Source organism: Octodon degus, unplaced genomic scaffold (genome assembly GCF_000260255.1).
Source record: "Octodon degus isolate 3935 unplaced genomic scaffold, OctDeg1.0 scaffold00106, whole genome shotgun sequence".
NCBI classification, from domain to species: domain Eukaryota; kingdom Metazoa; phylum Chordata; class Mammalia; order Rodentia; family Octodontidae; genus Octodon; species Octodon degus.
The window spans coordinates 4,255,897-4,279,114 of NW_004524682.1; the positions used below are offsets into that span (position 1 = coordinate 4,255,897).

Here is a 23,218-nt window from a genome sequence, read left to right on the forward strand (position 1 = left end):
CATAGCATCTTAAAACAAGAGAATTGGCATAGGTTTGCTGAGTTTCACATTTAGACAGAAATCAGTGTTCTTTTTTGTCTAGTGTAGAAAGAGAGAACAGCATATTTTTTCCACTCATATGCAGCTCATGAGCTTAATATATAGCAAGAAGAAGGAGGAGGAGGAGGACCAAGAAGAAGGAGACGAAGACGGAGATGGAGACGAGAAAGGAGAAAGGACAAAGGACAAAGGACAAAGGAGAATAGAGAAAGGAGAAAGGAGAAAGAAACTGGCCAAATAGTTCAGCAGATTAAATGTGAGCAACAGATTTGACTATAAAAATAGATAATATATGAAATATTGTTAGGCCAGGGAAATAGCTGAGTAGAATAAGCACTTGCCTGGCAAGTGCAAGGCCCTGAGTTCAATTCCTAGTACTGCAAAAAATAAAATAAAATAAAATTTTATCTAATTTTCCTTGAATCTTAACTCCAGCAATTTAAACCACTAAAATTTTAAAAAGTAAAGAAAACAAAGGGGGCCAGGGAGATGGCTCAGTAGAATAAACACTTCCCTGGCAAGTGCAAGGGCCTAGGTTCAATCCCCGGTTCCATCAAAAATAAACAAAAAAGAAATTTAATCATTTTCTTGTCTTCGCTTTGTTGCATAGAGAAAATGTACTGGAAGTGACACCATGCAGCAACCTCAGTCAAACCCTCTAAGAAGCCATTATTCTGAGTAAAGTTCCTGAGCACAGTGTCAGTCCCTCACCTCAACAGATACAGGGACTTCTTTTGTTTTCTTTTCTATTTAGTTTATAGTTTTTATTAGTTATATTTACATTATGTAATAATTACATTCTTTATGGGAAGTTGGCCCACGTGCATACCACATCTTAACTTTTCTCATCCTCTTCTTCTCCTCTCCCTCCCCCTCCTCCCCCTCCATGTTTGAGAAAGGTATATCCTGATATCTCCATTATCATATTTTTATTTTGCTCATTATTAATATACCGACTTTCTCACATAAGAGAAAGCAGTTGATATGTAGGCAAACATGTCTGATTTATTTCATTTAACATTATGGTCTCAATGTGCACCCTTTTTTCTACAAATCACTCATGCTTAGCCTCCTTTATGGCAGAGTGTGTAAATACCCCATTTTCTTTATCTACTCTTCTCCTGATGGACAGACAGGCTATTTCTTAAATTAGGCTAGAATGAATTATGCTGCTATTAACAAGGGTACATATATGTTACTCTAATGTGATGTATTTAACTCTTTTGGAAAAATACATAAAAGAGGAATAGCTAAGTCAAGTCAAGGATTTCTAATTTAAAGTTCCGAGGAATCTCTATGCTGATTTCCATAGTGATTGTACTACTCTGAATTATCATCAATAATGTAGAAAGGTTTTGTCTCAGTTACTTTTCTCTCATTGCTGGGACAAATACCCAACACCCAAAATAAAGGAAGGAAAGGTTTATTTAGCTCAGAGTTACTGGGGATTTCAGTCCATATTCAGCAGGCTCCAAAGTAGAGCAGCACATGGCAGAGACCAACCTTTCATGGTGGTGGCAAAGAGCAAGAGAGCAAAATGGTGGAGTAGCACAACCACACCCACAAAGAGAAGTCTTTCTTAAATTGCTTTCAGGCTATTTGCCCCAGGCTGGGGGAAGTACTCACACCCATAATCCCAGGTGTACTAAGACTCCTAATCCCAGTTGATCATGAGTTAATCTCAAACTCTAGAAGTCCTCAACCCAGAACTGCATGAGACTTGGGGGAGGTGGGGGACAACAAGACACAAACTATAACAGTTTTCTTTTTTCTCCACAGCCTCATTAGCACTGATTATTTGATTTCTTTTCCTTTTTTTAATTTTAGGGAAAGATCTACATGGTGTTCAGGGTTTCAGTACTAGATCAGACTCCTAGTGATCTGCCTGTTGACAGCTTCCCAAGAGCAGGGATTACAGGCGCACACCACCATGCCCAGTCTCACTCACCATTTCAGCCTGCCCCTGGGGTGGGACCAGCACAGCAGGGCTGGGGATTGAACCCCCAACTCCTGTGCTTGCCTGCAGGTGCTTTAACCCTTGAGTTGGCTTGATTTCTTAATGATTGCCCTTTAGGTAGTTTACATTACAATATTTGCTTATTGCTTTGTTTTATTATATTTTGATTCTAGAAACAATTACTTTATTTTGGTATAGGCACAGCTGGGATCACTATTCATCTCTGGAATAGGCCACTTCTGTGAGTAATATTATCCCTCTCTCCTTATGCATAGATTGAGAAAGGATTATTATACTTGTTCTGTAAATGTTTTCAGAGGTAACTGATATGTAATAGAAAACAGATTGAGTCTAAAAGCCAGAGAGATTGAGTTGAATTCTACTGAATTCCCCAAAATGCCAGAGATACAAATATGAATAAGATACACGCCCTGTTGCTGGGGGTGGGTCCACTCTGAAAGATACAATGTAAACAACTATGCCAGGGGAAACAGTAAGTTTGTCGAACAAGTACTGCAAAATTAGGGAAAAATGGAAGAGATTATTAAGCAATGTATACCATGGGCTAACAAATTCATAGAAGGTAGTTGACTTATTTTTGTATCAACTTTTGTAACAAGTTTTAATACTGCCCATTTTCCAAATTATAGCACTCGTGTTCAAAAGAGTTTTAATTATATGTTCAGTGTCCTCTACTAGGGAGATGTCAAAGTAGTATGTTCAAATCCAGGCCTGAATCATTTTAGCCTATGTTCCCTATTGTTCTGCCAGAGTGCCCTGCAATACTGAGCCTTTGGGTCAGTGGCTGAGGCTTTCTGGAGAAGGTGATAGTATAGCTAGGTATTCAAGTGGAAAGAAGTTCTTGGGTTGGAAAAAGTTGCACAGTAACATTTTAGGCAAAGGAAGTAGAGACATAAAAATGTGACAGTGATCAGAGCACCAGGAACATGGGCCTCTGTGAACCAACTAAACCAGAATATCAAACGTTGTGGCTCCAGACACAGGAAAGCAACCAGCTGAATTTATTATGTGGTCACAAAGCACTGGCCAACAAGTAGAACAGATGTACGATTTTTTGACCAGTTTCTAATGATTCCTAGTGGAGGTCTCCTGGGATGCAGTTGAAGTGCATTTCAATGAGAAGGGAATGAGTAAGGGAGAATCCTAGCTAGTGTAGGTAAAGGGGAGTCACTGTATTGAGGAGTCTAGTTCACATGGGAGGATAACGCATTCATCAACTGAAAGTGGCAGAAATCCAAGTGAAAGATGCAGCTAAAAACGAAATCCTCACTTCCAATTAGTAGTAGCTCATATGGGTGGGCAGAATTGTATTCTGCCAAATGTATGCACTATGATCCTAACTCTTAAGACCTCACAAGGTGATTACATTTGCAGATAAGGCCATTATATGATAATTAGAAACATGGCCACTACGGTGTGGGCGCTCATCTGAGCCTTGCAGTTTGCTATCAGATAATATAAGCATCCACAGGGAGAGGCACCAGGAGCTTCCAGTGCAGAGGAGGACTCGCCTGCGGAGCAAAGGGAGGAGCTTGGGACACATCCTTCCCCCTCCCCCCCACAGTGAACGTCAACTTTCTGAACACCTTGGTTTGGGACTTTCTTTCACCACCCAACTGTTGTGGCAGCCCCGGAAAACTCATGCAGAGGAGTGAAAACTCTGAAAAGGCTTATTGAGAGATGAGGAGAACATTGCCCGCCCCCACCTGCCTGCTCTTCGACAAAGGACTCTCCTTATTTAAGAATCATATCATCTACTACCAGAGGCAGCTTTACAACTTCTTCTACTATTACCAATCAGTTTTTAATGGGCAATATGTTTGTTGTTTATTAGAAGCTAATATAAATATCTTATTTCTAAAAATTTAACTGAATTCTTAACATGAAGAGAAATGGATTACTTTGCAGTGCTAAATTAAAAAATTTAGATATGTAAAATATGGACTAAATTCCATTATTTATTTATTTATTTATTTTATTTATTTATTTTTAAACATTTATTTAGTGTGTGTGTGTGTGTGTGTGTGTGTGTGTGGCCAGCTTAGCCCACCAGGGGGTGGAACTGGCTGGCTGGCATGTGGTGCTGGGGGATTGAACCTGGTCCCCGTGCTTTGCCAAGCTTGTTCCAAGTAGGTGCTTTAAACCACTGAGCCATCTCTCCAGCCCCTACATTTCATTATTTAATAAACACAATAGTCTCAGTTAATGAAGCCATTTATCTTTAAGGAAAAGAAAGATTAAAGAAATAAGAAATAAGATTCCATTAAATTGATTTTTAACAAATCAAGTATATTAAAAATCAATATCATAAGTTCTTACTCTTGCTATATATAATATCCAAATTGCAAAACAAAGAAGAGAATAAACTCCATCATCTCTCAACTACTTATCTTCTGATCTCTTTGCATATTGTCTATGCACTTTTCAAATAAATAAAAAATGTTTGGTCCCAAATCTTTTGCTGTGTAATTGCTTGGAATAAAATGATTGCTGGTTAATCTGTAAACTGGGAACACTAAAATGAACCCAGACTTTCTTGGAAAGTTTTTATGGCTAAACTTAAATCAACATTTTAATCAATTGAAGTTGGTGAAAAGAGCAAATTATGATTTCATCTCTCCAAATTTTAAGTGCCCTAAAATCAAAATCTAAAATCTACAATCAAATCCAATTGGAAATTTCAGTTTGAAGGGGAAAAAAAAATGTGTTTGGAAGTGGCATACCAATTTTGTGGTTAATTTCTAGTGGCTGTGCTTAGTGGAAAGTTCAATTTAAGTTTAAAATGAACAATCTGGAATATCATTTCCAAATTTTGAAGTGGTTGTACAACGCCTGCACATCTTGTGAAAACGCATGTCCTGATTGCGCAGGGGTGGAGCAGGAGGGCAGAGGGTCTGCATTACTCCACTGCTAGGCCCGTGTTGCCGGCCTCTAGGACCACAGTGCCCAGTACTTGGGAACACTACGTTAAACCCGATTTTCATAACTGTTGGATATCTTTCAAAATGGTCTCTACTTCAGTTTCTCCCGCCTTTTCTTATTTGGTGTGCATTTGCATTGCAATTTACTTCCAAAATTTTGGCATTTGGGAAGCAAATACTAAGCGAATACATAAATGAAGAGAACCTGTGTAAGAGATTCTTTTATGAAAGAAGGTAGGAATAACCAAAAGGAAAAATAAACATTCATTTATACAGAGCATTTTTTAAGTAGGGAAAGAGCTAATCTAGTATATTACCTATAATCTACAGAGTTCTATTTTAAAATCCAGCGTCAAGTAAATAATCTAAATTTAAATCATGCTAAACATATCTATTTCCATTCAGAAGAAGCGTGTGTATTTCACGTGAAATTACAGTCCAGAAAAAGCAGTAGAGGTACTAGAGGGGCCCAGTCTCAGAAGCTGAAAAACTGTCCTAGATATCTCCCCACCTTTTTTTTGTTTGTTTGTTTGTTTGTTTGTTTTTGTTTTTTACTAGCAATGATACCTAAGGGCATCACCGTATCCCCAAAATATATCCAAAACATTTGGCATCTATAGGACGATTTACTTCCCGGTAAATTTGGAGAAAATAATGTCTATCTCATAAGAGCCCTGAGAAGATTTTGAAAGCTAGGGATTTGAGTGCCTCATGCAAGAGCCTGTCCTGAAATAAGCACCAGCACAAGGAGATAACTCTTTCTTACAACTGGTTAGATAAGAGTTAAAGTATATTTTAACAGGCTTGATAGAAAAAAACAACGAAGCAAGCTTTTTAATGCCACAGCTATGTGTCATGCTTGTCTAGGAGCCTAAATTTGCACAGCGGGCATTGCAGTGAAAACAGCTCATAATCAACTCATCACCTCTCATCACTGCTAGGATCAAATGCAAATGGGAAAGAATGCCACTTCAGTCATTGCTAGTAAAAATTAGCATCTGTGACACTAATGGTGTCTCATTTAGTATGCACTTTAGATTAAAAAGAACGGTACAAAAATAGCTATTTTAGGAAGTGACATCGTTCCCACGTTTCCCTTTACAATAACAGTGGTACTAGAATCTCCTTAAGGCAAAGAAAATCTCAGTTAAAATTTATTACCACGGATCATTAATCCAGCCAAATAAAGGCCAAGTTGTTCTAATTACATTTACTAAGTTTTATTTGCAGGATCCGTTCCTTTTTTCTTTCCCAAAGTTTATGCCATAATCTTCATTATACCATAAAGTGGTACAGAGGTACACTATTATGTAATAGTGTGCTTCTCCAGGATTGTGCAAAATTTGGTATCCTGGAGTTGATACAATACAACTTACAAATAAATTACAGTTCTGCTTACAAACTTTATTACATGCCCATTGACAGACTTGCTATCAAGAATAACAAAAATATATAGTATTTATAAGTATCTATCCATGAACCAGGTCTCTTTAGGTAGATTAAAGACTTTATTCATTTAGAAATATTTATTGAAAGCCTCCTACTCTGAAAGTCTTATACTAGGTGCAGAAGAAAGATACATGTTTATATTCATTTAAACACTAGTTGTCCTGATTTTCTTCTAAGTATTTGAATATCAGGAAAGCTCTGGGATTTTAAAAATAATTCTAAGTTTGGAAACTTGGGTAGACACATGGAGAGATTACATAGATGAACTTTCCATGTTTAATCAGAGAAAGAAATGGACAGTTTTTCAAATTATAAGAACCTGTTAACAATATGGACTCCCTTGTCTCCTTAAAATTGATCTGTCAAATAAGTCAGATACGGAAGTAATACTGGCAGTGTAGTTATTTGTAATAGCATGGGGAAAGAAAATTGAGAATGACAATATTGGAAATTGGCATTGTGTGTATTTCACATGACATTGTTTTATCTATTTGTCTTTTTCAATGAGAATTAACCTTGTATATGTCTAGGGTACTTCATTTATGGGGTCAAATAGGAGTGATTCTTTCACAAAGTTTTCACAGATACCAAATAAATTAATGCACACTTATTTCTTTTAAAATTGGAGTTTTCCTGTATGCCTAGACCATGCTGAAGCACATATTACGTTTAGTAGAATACATTAACTTTCAGTGCATATAATGGGTTGATTCTATCACAATTCTCCAAATACTTCAGTGTTCCGTTGGGCAATATCTTTGATCTGACTCTCAATCTATGCTATGAATGTTTTCTGATAAATTTGAATCTATTGGCCTTGTGAGAGATGCAAAGGAAAAACCCATAACAAAAATAAACAGGGGAATAAATGAAAAAGGTATCATATTAATGATAAAATTATAATAGTAAAACTATTTTAATATGTATTTTGATTTACTTGTCTTTTAGTAATAGGTATGTTAATTAGTAAGTATTGTCAATATAAAAAATAATGTCACTTTGGCTACAGGATTTTTATACCTGTTAGTGCATGAATGTTGTTAATCTTACCATAAATATAGAACCTATTCGAAAATGCTAATAACAAAATCTTCCATTTATTTCCTTTAGTATATTTTATGCTTCCCATATATATATATATATACATATATATATATAATTGAGATCCAATGTGACATTCTAATGTATATATGGATTCTGTAAAATTTTAAATCATGCTAAACATATCTATTTCCATCATTTCTTTAGAGTGAAACACTTAGATTTCTTTTTTAGAGGTTTCAAAATGTACAGTATGGTCTCATCTATTATTACACTTACTTAACTTTAATTTGTTTCCATTCTCTTTCTTTTGAATGCAAAGTTGCATAATTTTTCCGGTAGGTAGTACGTGACGTCATGTGCTTTACGTGTGCATTGGGTAGTAGGTCACCTGAACTGTTACGTATGGGACTTAACATGGACTAAATTATTAAACAATCTTTTCTTTTATTCTTGACATTGTTACTTCTCAACTGTTTAACACTTCCTATAACAAAAAATTTCTTTCCAAAATTTTGAGAGTATATTACTAAGGGTTTGTGTTTATCCACCAGGCGATAGTATCATGTACTGTGTAACTGGTAGTGAATGATTTCTCATATTTCAGACCAATTACATTGTGGTTATATTCTATTTGAAAGATCTAGGTCTTATATTCCTTTTCAATAGATGAAGGGATTTGTACTCTTCCTTTGGCTAGTCACTAATTTGTGAGGATCATCGTATCATCCATAATTAAAATATTCAAAAAAATTATACAGTGAAATAACTATCAATTAAGAAACAGACAGCTCCTTTCTCTTAGTTCATTGAGAAGAAAGGTTTGTACTAATATTGTCTAGACAAGATATCATGTCTGCATCTTGTCCTCTGAATAACTACTACGAAGACAACAATGTACAATGTATTTATTATTGTAACTGTCCTCCTGACCTATTTTGAAATTGTTTCATTGCTATTTTATCTTTTTTCTCATTAAAATGAATTTTAAAACAGTAAAAAAAAGGAAACATAATAATGTGAAAAATATTCCTTCCACATTAAAAAGAAAACACCCAAATAAAGAGTAAAATAAAAAACAGACATTTGGAGAATAGGACTGGGGTCAGGAAAGGGATATGGAGTATTTATATGCACATGTAAATGTCATAGATGGCACACATGTACAGACAAAGTTATAAAAGACGAAAGACCCACAAGATCTGAGGTATGAAATAGCTACACTCATACATTTAACTCACATCTCTTAAAATTCACACAGGATGAAAACATCTACCTAAAGAAAATGAAAATTCACTCAAAGAAAAACATACGTCTTAATATGATTATTTTCTTTGATATATTTTGTTCTTTGGTGTAAATTTTGTCAAGTCTGTTTTTATTTCATGAATAAGAAAGTCAATGACATGGAAAGTATTTTACATGTGTTGAAATGAGCTTTGTTATTGAGCCAAATAGTGACAAACATCAATATGGAAATAATTCAGTGCCATAAACATGATAGAATTTCACTACATACTTGAGCATTTACAAAATAATTTAAAATTTAAATATTTGAGGAAAGCTATGGCTTCATATTAATTTTTACAATATTCCCCAACCACCTCCAAGTAAATACTTGATAGGTTTAATCAAATATATTTTATGTAAAATTAATTCTGAATTAGGAATTAAATGATGCTTTAAAAAACCTTTTTGTATACTTTGGAAAATGTTACTTTCGGTTTTCATTTTATTAGAAGACACAGAACTCATAATATGTTACACAGCTAAATTTTCAACTGAAGATATTCATCAAGGTTTTATAAGATTTTTATATCTATCAGAAAATATCAAAATTAATAAAGTTTCAGTATTCTTGGTTTAAAAATTAAAAATAATTTTTTCTGGTTTCCTTTGAAAATGCTGTGCAGTAACTTCAAAAACATCTCAAAATGTTGATCATTGTCCAATGCCATATTAATTTGAAAAATCGCAATCAATTCCCAACCCAGTTGTCTAAAACAAGTGCCTAACAAAGGCTGATACCAAGCAATAAATCAATCATTTAAAAAGACATCTGGATTTACTATTGTGTAACTCAGAGATTGAAAATTTTCTTAACCTAAGAAACTCAAAACATGTACAATTATTGGAGATGTTTTCAGGTCTGAGTACTTCATAAATTTTTAATATTTTTAATCTCATTTAGGATCATCCTATGACATAGGATGACAAAATTTAAATTCTGGGACAGAATTTAAATTTTATCATCCTATATCATACTGTTTAAGGTACAATTAATGTCAAGACAATGTGTAAAATAACACTCTATGTAACACCAACTAGTCAAGTGTAGCAGTTAATGGGATTTGGATATTTCTCAAAACATAGCCTAATCCTCTTTCCAGTAAAAATTTTTAGTTTAAGGAAAAGAGTAGGAAAAATGCATGTCTAAAAACAAACTATGATATTTTAACATTCATGCCTTAATTTAAGTAACTCCATTTACAAGCTTCTCATAATTAAATACATTAAGAAAAGCTAAACTCTTAAGAGGTAAAATGCCGACACGCTCACAGTCATTGAAGAGTTCAACCATCGAACCTCTCAAACACAGAAAATCAAATTCAATTTGTGGAGTTCATCTATTCACGCTTCAGCTAAAGATGTAACTGATCAAATTATAAGAAGAAAAAACCCTTCAGACACAGTAACTGTTAGTTGGTAACATCTTACTTCCCAGTGTCATTCTTCCGTATTTGCCATTGCATTCAATTCTGTACTTGAACCAACTTACAACCAACAGCTAGAACCCTGGGTGTGTTTTCTATAATATGGCGTAGTTTTATTTATTTAATTATGGTGAATCTATCTTACCTTTGGTTTCTGATGTTTCTCCTTCTCTGATACATTGGATGGTTTTCTCTTCAACATTGTGAGTACAGATTACTGCTACTTAGTATACTTTTTGCCGTTGGAGAAACGACTAAAACCAGTCAGCAGTTGGCTTCTGTGAGGTGCAGCATCAGATAAGTTTAGACTAATGATCTGCCACTTCCTCTTTCGGTCAGGATATGACCTCAAGATCTACATGGATAGTGTTTTGTTTTGTTTTTTTTTTTTTCTTTTTTTTTTTAACCATAAATATTTGGTAACTCTTCATAGCTCTGTTTCTGCTATGTTCTGGGAATCAATTCTCAAGTTTCACACTGTGATATGCTTGAAGTTTTAAAGACATCTAAGAAAACTCATTTTCTCAGTTCACATAAAAACAAAAACCTATGGACGATCTCCAGGAATAAGGAAGAAAATATCTCAGTCAACAGGTTAAAATATGCAAAATTTTCTTTTTATTATTAAAATGAGAGAATACTCAGAGTATTCAATTTTACATTTCTAAATAAATATTGTTAGAATATAGAAACAATGAGAATTTGGACAATGTTAACCCTATTTAATGCATGTTTGTAAATAGAGTATCAATGAAATTACTTTAAATATAAATGCAGAAGTAACTCCACAAGTAAATGATTATGCATGTTACTTTTTAGATGTATTTCTCTGTTGTAAAGTCCTGATTAATGAAGAAATCAATTAAATGAACCCCCAATTAGCTAGATGTCTTCCTGCCACAAGTATAATGACTTATTCTTGTACATAATTGCTGTTATGGTGATGACCCAGTGGATCAATGAAGTATTTAAACTCTCTCTTTAATAGGCTTGGAATAGTGTTAATATGAGTTAGAAAAACTTCCTTATCAAATTAAAGATTTTATTATAAAGGCAACCCCAAGCTTTATTATAAAGGCTTTTATTTCCAAGTAAAAGCAAGAATTTCAAGCTTCCTGCTAAAATGAGAATATTCCAAAGCAAGTTTCAAATAACATCTGAAATGCTCACTCTCATAAAACTGGTCAACTTTAAGGAATCCAGCTCAGATTTCTACTCGTAAATTTCTAGAATTTTAAGGTGGTGGTGCCACATTCGTAACTGGTAGCTTGATTAGGTGCCAAATCAGCTGGCTCTATTTTTCAGTTTCCCCTCACATCGCTGAGCCTCTCCTGATTGATGCAGTTTGTGTTCAAATTTTACTAACTTATTTTAAAATTATTAAATTGGGTGTCCGCTATTTGCCAGTTGATACTATAGCAAATCCCTTCACTAACAGCGACAAATTTAATATTTCTGTCCTACAATAGTATCAGATAAATATGCTTTCAAAATTATAGTACCTGTGCTTCTATCAGATATTAAAAATAGGGTTATACTTCCTTTCTTTTCTTTATTTTTGGTGAGTTTTTTTATGTATTTACTATAGAATTTACAGGGTCTCACTACAGAGATCAGGCTCCCAGTGATTCTCCTTTTTTCACCCTCCCAATCACTAGGATTACAGGCATGTGCCATCATGCCCAGTCTCAATCGCCTTCTCAGTGTACCCTGAGGGCAGGGCCAGCATGGCACTCTGGGGAACGAACCCCGGTCCCTGTGTTCTACCTAAGCAGGGGCTTTAGTCTGCTGAGCTACCTGGCTGGCCCTTTTCTTCATTTTTGCAATAGGGTGTCTGAGGATTAAAACCAGGACATTCACACTAACCTACATCCACAGCTCTTTTTTGTTTTATTTTATTTTGATTAGTACATGTTTCTAATACATAATGCTTACACCCCTGTGGGAAATAGGTATATGTGCATAATACATTTTAATTCCTTTCTCTTTTTGCCTCTTTTTGCCTTTCCTTCCTTCTTCTCCATCCATCTCCATTTGAGACAGGACTTACTAAGTTGCTAAACTGTCCAACCAGGGCTCCCAGGCTGGGCTTAAATTTCCAAGCCTTCAGGCTTTGCTCCCAGAGTTTGGGGCGTACAGGCAAGTGTCACTGTGACTGACTGGTAATATATTTTTGAAAATTAATAGGCTAAAATTTTCAAAATACTGATGAAATAACATTGAGAGACTTGAACATGTTACATTTGGATATTTCCCTAGAAGTTTTCTTTCTTTTAAACTTTCTGTTTGAGTTTTAAGGCAGTAACCTAAGGAAATACTTTAGTCCATCTTTTAATAAATAGAAAATCATGAAATAGTTCATTTCTTAAATGAAACATTTGCACTTTTTGAATCTAAAGTTCTTTATGAATATACATTGGTTCAACAATGCTTAATCAATAAAATGTGAAAGATAATGCTTCATTTATTATATGATAGAATTTTTTTGAAAACAAGTATCAATACCAATAAAGGCCATACTTACTTATGTGACTTACTTCAAAAACGTTTCATGTCAACATTATTTCATGGGTCTTAAAAAGGCATGAAATGGCAAACAGTTACATTTGCGATAGTATCTGTTCCAGTCTCTATTTCTTCAGTGATGCCTAATGAATATTAAACACCCATATTCCTGGTAACCCAGCTGGATTGGATTCTATTTTAAAAGGTATTTTGCTCAGGGACTCTGCATAAAATCTCAGTTTATAATCTCCAGGTATTTATCCATCATTAATACCATAATAAATATTTAGAATCTAAATAAAATGAATATTTTCCTTCAACAATACAGAAGTAATTTCCAATCAGTCTTCTACTCGGGCTAAGTGTTTCTTGAAGATCAAAAAACAGGTATGACACTTGAGGGCCTATTATGACCTCATGATGTTAAACTCTCTGATGTTAAGCAAAATTTTGTTTTCACCCTTTTTCTATTTGATGGAATTCTGAAGACACTGAGATATTTAGTGAGTGACACAGACTAACTCAACAATCTCAAACATCAAAGGCAGAACAGGATTCAGACGGAAATCGATACTGAGCTCCCTGAATCCAGCTGATCATTAAAGCACTAGGCCACATGTTGCTTAAGAGCTGTACTGAAAGAGGGAAATTGTGAAACAGCCATCTCAAGCACGTTGCCTTCACATATTACTTCAACAGTTTTATAACCCAGAGAGGGTGAACAAGGTTGGGGCTTTGAGGCCTAAATATCAGGTAATACCTGCGTCATGGGTGGTGAGTCAAATGTTAAAGAAACTGCAACCAAATGACACTTTGAGGTGTAGTTTATGGGAAAGTATGAAGAAGCATATGGGTTGTTTCAGCAAACCTACAAATATTTACTTAGCAGAGTGCTAAAATGGTAAGATTTCATGAAAATTGTAAGATTCAGAAAAGTTGCTATTGAGGAAAAATCTGTTGACCTGAATCATGAGACACAGATTGAGTGCTGAGCTGCACCTACATCTTTGCATCTTCTATAACCAAGCTGAACAATAAACGTAGTACTACATGGATGAATCCTACTCTATATTTTATCTGAGGTCACTTTTGATTGTTTAATGATTAAAGAGTTTGAAATCAAACCTCAACAATGGGACTGAACAGGTACATGTTCTCTAACAAGTAGATTTGGCCACAGTCAATCCTATTACTCCATGGATTGCTTGGATAACCAGGACTGAAAGCTAATTGAGAAAGAAAAGCCTGGAAGACAACTGAATGTATCTCAAGTGCTTTGATGGAGTAGGACAACAGAGTGAGGTCTTCTAAGAACTTTAAAATAAAGGAAATAAGATCATCATAGACTTCAATTTTGAAGTCAACATTGAATGTGAAATAGATTGAACATTGTATAGAAATAGAGCAGGCCATATTATATTTAAATCTGAAGAATAGAATCATGTATGGTGAACAAAAAGAATCAGTCATAAAAGAAATATCATTTTAAAAGGTTCTCCTTTCTATGTGGCTCCCGAAACTAGATTACTTTTTTTTTCAGTAGAAAAGGGAAATTAATAGAAGTTCAGGTTCCACTACTGTTTTCCCTCTCTGTTTATGGATTAGTAGGACAGAGATCCTACACTATCATATAAACCCTAACTATTCCATTTGTATGATAGAATAAAACCTTATGATCCAGATATAGTGTACTATCATATGAATTCTACTCAGGATTTCCTAAAGCAGTCGATTACTGGCATCTGAAGAAATTCTGTGAAGTTCTGGAATAATTTAGATGTTAGTTTTAAAGGCACATGGGGAACTGGGTATTGTTTTCTTCTGTCATTATCTATGTTATTCTTTTTTTTTGGTTCTGGTACCAGGGGTAAAACTTGGGACCTTGTACTTCCCAGGCAGGAGCTTATGCTGCTGAGCTCTACCCCAGGTCCCCAATCTTATTCTTAATAAAATGTTTTCCTTTATTTGCATTGGGAATTTACAAAGGAAAGCTAGCATAACGGTTCCACGAGGCAGACAGTGGGGGTCAGGGAAGGGAGTAATGACTTTCCTGTGCCCTCCTTACATTTCTTTCTTCTCCAAAACTATTTACCAATTCTGGCTGTGGAACCCCTATTTACTTCTCTTTTTATTTTAGGGATTTTTCTTCTTACGCAGTTTCTGAGCTCATTTCAAGTGAGTCTACAGGAGGAAAGTTTAGCTTAGAAATTAACTCCTAATTTCTCTTTATGATATGCTGCCTTGCCTGAGTTTCATTGCGGAGTCCCCATACACTCTTCCCAATGAAGATGTGATGCCCAGAAACACTTTTAAATAATTAGAAAGGGGTAGGAACTTTAATTAGTTTTGCCTTGCAAGAAAAAGAATAACACAGGTGAATATTAGTATTGCAATGGAAGCTGCTAGGGTTAAGAAAAAGAAAGCCTTGGTGAATTTTCAAGTCTTGTGAAATTATCCAACATGAGGAGAGATATTCATTAAGACATTTTAGATGGATTTCTGTGAATATAGATTTGTGTAATTATTTCCCTTTCTTTGACCTTAAGCTTTATTTAAAAATTAAAGTTTGATTCCATATATATATATATATATATATATATATATATTTCAGAAGAATATCCACACTAAGAATCTGGAACACTGTAATTGCTACTTCTAGTTTTAAATGTAAAAATCTCCATGGTAGTTAATTAGAGTATGTCCCCCAAAAGGATCTATCATTGTGCTTAAAATGTTTTGAGAGATGGGAGTTCTACTCTGGTTCTGTTTATCTTGGGAAACCTTTTGGAGACAGCTTGCGTCTGCCAAATGACTTCGTTTTCTAAATTTCTAAAGAAACAATGCAGCACTTCATTATTTTGTTTGCTGATGAAATTGAGAGTATAGATAAATAAAAAAGACCAATGATCCAAGATTTACAATGAAGCTAAAGAATTGTTCAGGGTGAAACTGCCTTGAGACAAATAACTCGTTAAATCTCATGTACATATGACAAAATGTTTGAAAATACAGTGTAAGAAGTTTGAGTAAAACAAAAAATGAGAACTATTACTCCAAATGTGTTTGAAATATTTAGAGGAGCTGATGAAGTTCAATACAAATTACTCAAATTGATTCAATAACTTACAAACATACACTTACAAATGATTTCAAAGTTATATTAGGGTTTTTATTGTAGTTGTCACAATAAATAACAATAAAATAAAGCCACTCATTTATGATTAAGTCATAATATTCCTGAAGTAATCTTATTCCAAAACTACATAATATCATTAATGATGATTTTCATTTTGAGTGTTTATTATACACCATGAATAAGCTATGCAATTTATATATTATTTCTCATGTAATCCTCACAGGGCTTCATGAGCTGCTACTAATGTTATCATCTTTGAAGTGCTTGAGTAGGATTCAATCCAAACTTCAGCTCATCACCATCATTCCATGTCATAACAATGTCTTGGCCAACTTACAAACCTGGCATAAAACAGTGATTTACACGGCAGTTGGGGTCAAGAATAGAAAGGACTAGGGAAAGCGTAATGCTGAGCTGTTGGCAGCTGCTTGTGGAGAAAATGGATTCAATCATTACTTGTGTAAAAGAAAAAGTTTGCAAACAATCCAGAATCTTCTTCTGCAGCTAAGATTCAACCCTAAGAGGACAGGGCTGCTATTTTTCAACCCAACCTACATTCTTCAATGTTAAATACAATTATATCATTTCCTCTAATTTTATTCATATAAAAATGTGTAGGTAAATCAGACTAAGAGCAGAAGTTATACTTTATGAAATTCCTCAGGTTCTGAAGTTCCTTGGCGATATGTTCTGAATGTTTGTATTCTTTCAAAATGCGTATGTTAAAATCCTCCCCCTCAAGATGATAGTCTCTGGGAAAGAGTCTTTCATGATGATTAGGTCATGACAGTAGATCCCTGATGAGTAAGGGGGATTGGAGAGACCCTTCTTTCTTTTCACTATGTGAGGACATAGCAAGAAGGCAATGCTTATCGACCACGAAATAAGACATCACTTGGCAATAATTTGTTGGGGATTTGATCTTGGACTTCTTGGTCTTTAGAACTATAGAAAATAAGTATTTGTTGCTTAAAAACTACTCCATTCATATTATGTCATTATAGCAGCCTGAACATCTGGTATTAACCTTTGATAAATGTCTATGCGTAAATTATTATCATCACTACCTTCTATCCACTTTCTCTTTGGTTTGCATTTATAACTCTCCAACTTCTCTTTCTAGAAAATTGTTGTTATCCCTTTAATCTTGGACTTTAACAGTTTTTATTTACTTTAACATCACATCCAAACTGTGATCATAATCATTGTATCTCTGTAGTATTTTCCTTCTTTCCTTTAAATGTCATACTTAGTTTTGAGAAAATAAAAATGCTACAGTAAAAAACAATTAAGCAAAAGCTTCTATTCTCATCCATTTCCACCTCACTGAAACTTCTTGTTGCAACCTGCTTTTACCCCTCCCAAGTTAACTGAATTTTTCTACTTGGTTAAATTCATTTCTTCAAACAATAGGCCAGTACTTTCTTGTTCTATGTATGACATGTTGCATATCGATTCCTGTTCTTGTCCTTGAGGATTTTTTCCTCTTCTCACTCTCCAACTCCTTTAAAATCATTAAACAATTAGTCATTATTTACATTATCTTGGGTAAATAATAACAGCTAAGTCAAACAGTAGTTACTGTTTCATGTTTCCTTTGCTATCTATTTTTGGAATTAATGTCTCTGATTATATGATTGTTTGCCTATGCATTATTGCTAAAGTTTCCCAAATAAGCAGTCCAGAAAATCTGTTAAGTGATTTGTTTTGAGTATTTATTTTAATCAACATACTTGTAATTTCAACTGGTCAGGCACTTTAATTTTTTTCCCTCTCTTTAATGTAGCTTGACTGTTGTCTACTGTGGCTAAAATTAAGCTCCTCAATCTCCTCTAAGACTCTCTGGCCCGAGTCTATTCTCTCATTTGCAGAAACCTGCCTAATGGAAAAAGGCCACCCGGCTCCTTTCAGACCCTCCACATTTGAATGGTATTTTGACTTGAAATAGGATTCTAGACTGCAAATGGTTTTTATTTTCTCAGGATTTAGACCTCCTCATTTGCTTTCTAGTTTCCAGACCTGTGGAGAGGTCTGATGTCTTTCAAATCCTTCCTTTATTGTGAATGGATTATCCCCTCCCCTGATCCATTCTCTCTTCTCTCTCTGTCCATATTTTTCCTTTATCCTTGGTGCATTTCAAAATGTCATATTATGTGTCTCAATAAGAATATTTTTTTTATTCCCTGAAGATCTGTGTTTCCTTAATAAATCCTTCATCTCTCTGTTCTCTATTTTGAAAAATGAATTACTCTACTGTTGGACATCAAAGATTCTCTGCTGTGTTTAAATTTTTAATTTTTTCTTTGTTTTGATTTTGTTGCACAGTCTGCAACATTTCCTTTTTTTTCTATTAATCCTTGTTATAAATATTTTATTTTACTTTCAGTATTTTTAGATTGCAAAAGCTTTTTTTTCTGCTTGTCCCCTCCCCTTTTCATCATATTCTGTTCTGAAATGTTGGATAGGCAGTTAGACATAGTCATTAGGAAGCTAGGCTAGCAAGGTGACCCATGCCTAGAACTACAGCACTGGAGAGGGTGAGGCAGCGGATGGCCAGGGTGGTTATGAATTTGAGGCCAGCATGGGTTACATTGTGAGATCAAGGTCAACTTAATTTATGCAGCCAGACTCTCAAACAGCAAACCAACCAACAAACAAAGAGGATAGACTTCCTGCTGTGGGTCCTGCCCCTGCTATTTACTGAAGTAACATTAATAACTTACTTAGTCCTCCCTTAAAATGCATAATATTAATATCTACCTGACAGGTATTGTTATGGAGATTAACTGAAATTCTATCATATAGTTAGTAGAAAACTGCCTGATATGTATATATAATATATATATATATATATATATATATATATATATATATGTAACACACTAGATAACAAGTAAACAAATACATGAAATATTTGTCTCTGCAGCTAATGAATTATCATGCTTAGAAGTTTCATCTATTCTATTTATTTCCTTTGCTTATGTTTTTATTTCTTTCTTCTGTCTACTTTCTGTCTTCTACCTTAGAGCTATCACCAAATGTCCACCATGTCCTGGTAGCAGGTACATCCCTAAGAGTGTAACATGGAAAGCCAACTGGAGTCTCTGTGTAAGCAGATGTAGTTGTCAGGCAATCAGAAAGCATGGGCGTCCTGACACCAGATCATCCTCCACCAGCAGTTTCTGCACTTGTTTTCTCTGAGAACATTCAGGTTGTGCGGGTGAAAATCCTCCCAAATCCTCTTTCTAGTTCAGGGGATGTCAGGGCTTGATGATGCACACTGACTTGCTCCTTGCAGCTGCTACTGCAGTTTGTGACATGCCACTTACTTGCTCTGATCCTTTAACCTTCATCATTGAAAGCATTAGTCGACATCTCTTCCCCATTATGTTTTCCAAATTCACTATACTACTGTGGGTTGCATCCTTCTGTTGATTTTTTAAAAATAATTTTATTGAGAAACAATTAGCAATGAGATAGTTTCAAAACTGCTTACTAGCACAGTTATAATAATTGATACATTTCATATTGGTGTCTTAGTGGTTATTCATTGTATAAGATGCAGACATGATAATCTGTCCACAAACACTATTAGAACAAATCTCTCTATTCATTGAATTAAGAGAATGTAGCTGTGTATCTATCCTATTTTGAACATACATATACAAAATGGTCATTCATTTGTATACCTATTTTTTGTTTAGTTTTGTCAAAGAAGGGTATTCCATTGTCATTTAAATACTGTAGGTGCCTGAATTCAGCAAAATATTCCAATATTCTCCAGTAGTCAGTAACAGTAGTGGGTTTTCCGCAAGACTGACAATGACAGAAGTTGTTGACTTGAGCCTTTTACAGCTCAGCATATTAATATGGCTTTACTTTTTACACTTCATTTTTATACCTTTCTGCTGGATGGCCAAGATAAAGCAAGACCTGTAAAACATGAAATGTACCTTTTGTATCTGATAAGGTCAGTCAAATCCCCTCAGGATTTATCCTGAAACCCTCTACCACACTTTGTAGATCCTGTCAGTGTCAGCCATGTGGATGAGTCACGGCCATTGCTTGACTAATTTGCTCTCTGTGAAAGCCTGAGAGAATGTTTTCTCTCCATGAGACTCTCCTTAGGCACACTATACAACATCGATCACTTTCCTCTGTGGCCCTATAATCTCCTTGATCAGAAAATTTGGAACACAACTGAGTTACAGGATGTTAGAATATGGGATCTCCTATGTCCTGAGTCCTCACTGACCTTGAAAGGCTAAGGTCAAAATGTCGGCTGTCCTTGCAGCCCTTCCTTTTCTCTAATTTTTGGTCTGCAAACTTAGGTTGTTAATCATGCAGAAGAGAAGCTTATTAATATTACCCTACAACATAGGCAGTTGAGCTTAACCTCACTATCTGTCTGAATATAAAACATCTTAGGCATAACATGGAACAGGTATTTTCCATCAAGTATTGATATATTAAACTTTAAGTCCCTACAGAATATGAAGAAAAAAAGTTAAAAAAATACATGTGGCTAATCCCTAAGTGTCCCAGTCAGCTTTGCATCACTGTGACAAAACACCCAAGATAATTTAACAGGCAGAAACATTTAGTTTAGATCATCATTTGAGAGGTTTCTGTCCATGCCTTCACGGCTTTACTGTTTTCAGTTTATTGGGGAATAATTGATCATAGCCAGGATATGTTCTAGAGAAGGCCTGTTCACTTCATGGTGGCCAAGAGGCAAACAGAGAGAGGATGAGCCCAGCCACGCCTGCGTCAAGGCCCTGACTGCAGTGACCTCACTTCTGTCCAATGTGTGCCCTTCATGAAGATTCTACTAGCTCTCAGTAATGCCACAGGCTGGTGGCCAAAGGTCCAACACATGTGGGCCATGGAAGGTGCCAATCATGGCATCTGGACCTAAGAAATCTAGTTTCACCAACTATATTTCTTCACAGTGTCACCATCTCTGATTCTCATTTTTCATGCCATCCTTTAGAACATTTACACTCACTCTTATCTGATAAATAAACATATAGCTGATTATTTAAAACTGATCATTGTCACCACCCTTTGTACTTCACAATACAACATAATGACATAGCCACTGGTGTGGTACTGTAGAAAAAACACATGGCACAAATACAAACACTTGTAAGGAACCCCATTGTCACATTCAAAGAATTATTTTCTCTTCACCTTGCCCTAGTCTTCTCTCGAAGACAAGGAACTTGTCCTATATCATAGTTCACACTTTCATTCTTTACAAGATAATATAAAACAATAGCCCAAGACTTGTGCTGATGTTAACAACCTTTAAAACAATTCTAAACTAAGAGCATTAGTCAGCATCAGCCAAACTGTTCTTTGTTTGATTACAAGTAATTTGTGTTCATAGTAGAACAGGGACCTAAGAAACAGAGCTTCTCCAGCAGGTATTTTTAGCCACTTTTACTTGAGCCCAGCACACTCCACATGTGGTTTTGAAATCCCCTGCTTCATTTGTATTTTGCTCTTCAGAAGCACAGGAGGGAGGTAAGCGCACTGATCAATAGACCATGATTCCCTGTCTCTACCTACTGAAGAAAAATGTAATTAATAAAATACTACTGAAGACATAAATACGAACTTCCTTTTCTCAGAAAAGCCATTCTTAAACCCTAAGAGCAAGATAATTTCTACTTCCTTTCTACATCTACTCATAAGCAAAATTTATAGCAGATTATGGTTTAGCCCTTTTCCTAAGAAACTCTGCTAATGCACGGCCATAAAAAGTATCAATTGTGTAGTCTATTTTTAAAATAATCAAAACCTTTGCATGATGTTCACACTCTCATCTCTCACTATAGCACTGTTATAAGGAAAAATATTACTATTTTATATCATTTTCATTGCAAATGAATAGAATTATGGCAGATGCTTTTGATTTAGAATGCTCACCATAGCAAAATGAAATTACATGATAATCAAATGTATTGCACAAGTGTAAATATATGGACACACTTCATTTAGAGAGAAGTGTTTTTCCTTTTGACATGAAGGGTAACAGGAGCAATTCTTAGAAAACTAGACATAGTGTAAATAGCGGCTCACTGCCTTCCCCCATCCAACACACAAACACACAAAATGAAACTTCCACATGAAGTGTGAAGCCACAGTGCAGTTCATCTGCTCAAAAACCCCCTTGTGTTCTGTTTTTGAAGTATTTGCACATGTCATTTATAAGAAGGGAACATTCAAGTGATCATTTATAAGATTTTACAAGTTTGCTACTTGTAAGTCAATGCTACTTTTCTTTCTCAGAAGAAAACTTTCCATGACTTTTGCAGCTAAACTGGTAAGAAATTTTTTAAAAAGCCTTGGTTTTCTTTGTTAAATAAGCAGTATGCTGAGTCAAATAGCCAATGTAATATCTGCGCTCGCAGCCTGAGAAAACACATAATTAACTGAAAAACAATATTTGTAAGGAGAGAAAACAGATACTCATCCAATATTCTAAAGCTAGGAATTGTGACCACCTGAGGTGACCCTTACACTCAGTTACATTGAGGACCTATGTGCAGAAAAAGCATAGCCCCTGTGGTGTGTATTCTCTTTTGCCACTCCTTCATGGAGCGCCTGTCGAACGACAAAAGTGAGTGAAGTTTGGAAGATTTAGCGCAGATATTCCCTTACAAGACTGTTGTTATAATTAAATCAGTAAGAATATAAAATGAGTTGAGGAGGACAGGAGAGGGAGTGGGGGAAAGAGATTTACCTATGTATGTAAGCAGGATGGTTTGGACAACTGTACTGTGCATTTCTGCTGATTTATGGAAAGAAGCAGTTAATGCTTTAATCTCCTTTTTTCAATTGTTTCTCCTTTTTGTCTTCTTAATTTCTTATACATTTTCTTTTTATTTCTTCCAATTTTACCTGCTTATAACTGGTATTACGAATAACTGGTTGTAAGACAACACTATGTATTGCAACAAATACTGTGAAATTCTTATTACTTTGTTAAATGCAAATACATATCACTTGAAATTTTTTGTTTTGCTTCTGATTTGTACTACTTTAAAAGAAAGATAAAATTCTTGACACAGAAATTTTTAATTAGCACTAATTCTATTGTTTACAAAGGAAAGCAGGAGATTCCAGGATTCAAGCCACAATTTCATGTTAGGATGTGGTCACTGTGTGACTCAACTTTCTGGTAACACATTGAACCTAATTTCCAAAGTCTGTGCATATATCTGGCTAGTGTAACTTGTTCCTCTTCTGTCACATGTTAAAATTTAAATATTCTTTTCATCCTGATCTGCTGGATAGAGGAAATTTCTATAGGGGAATTCAGTTCTGCTTTCACTTAGATTTGATGATGGCATTTAACCGTAGGTTTGCAGTTGACCTTTAATTCCAGTCTCTCCCAGGACCAGGAAGTGTTGAACAGTTTTGCTCT

General features: G+C 35.1%; 1 protein-coding gene across 1 annotated transcript in view; it reads right to left on the reverse strand.

Annotated features, from left to right (window-relative positions):
* Positions 1–10,407, reverse strand: part of Samsn1 (SAM domain, SH3 domain and nuclear localization signals 1) — a 51,884-nt gene extending 41,477 nt beyond the window's left edge. Inside the window, exon 1 of the mRNA XM_004639085.2 lies at positions 10,288–10,407. Within this exon, the coding sequence (XP_004639142.1) occupies positions 10,288–10,344 (57 nt within the window). The 5' untranslated portion in view covers positions 10,345–10,407. The remainder of the gene's footprint in view (positions 1–10,287) is intronic.
* Positions 10,408–23,218: the final 12,811 nt, after the last annotated feature.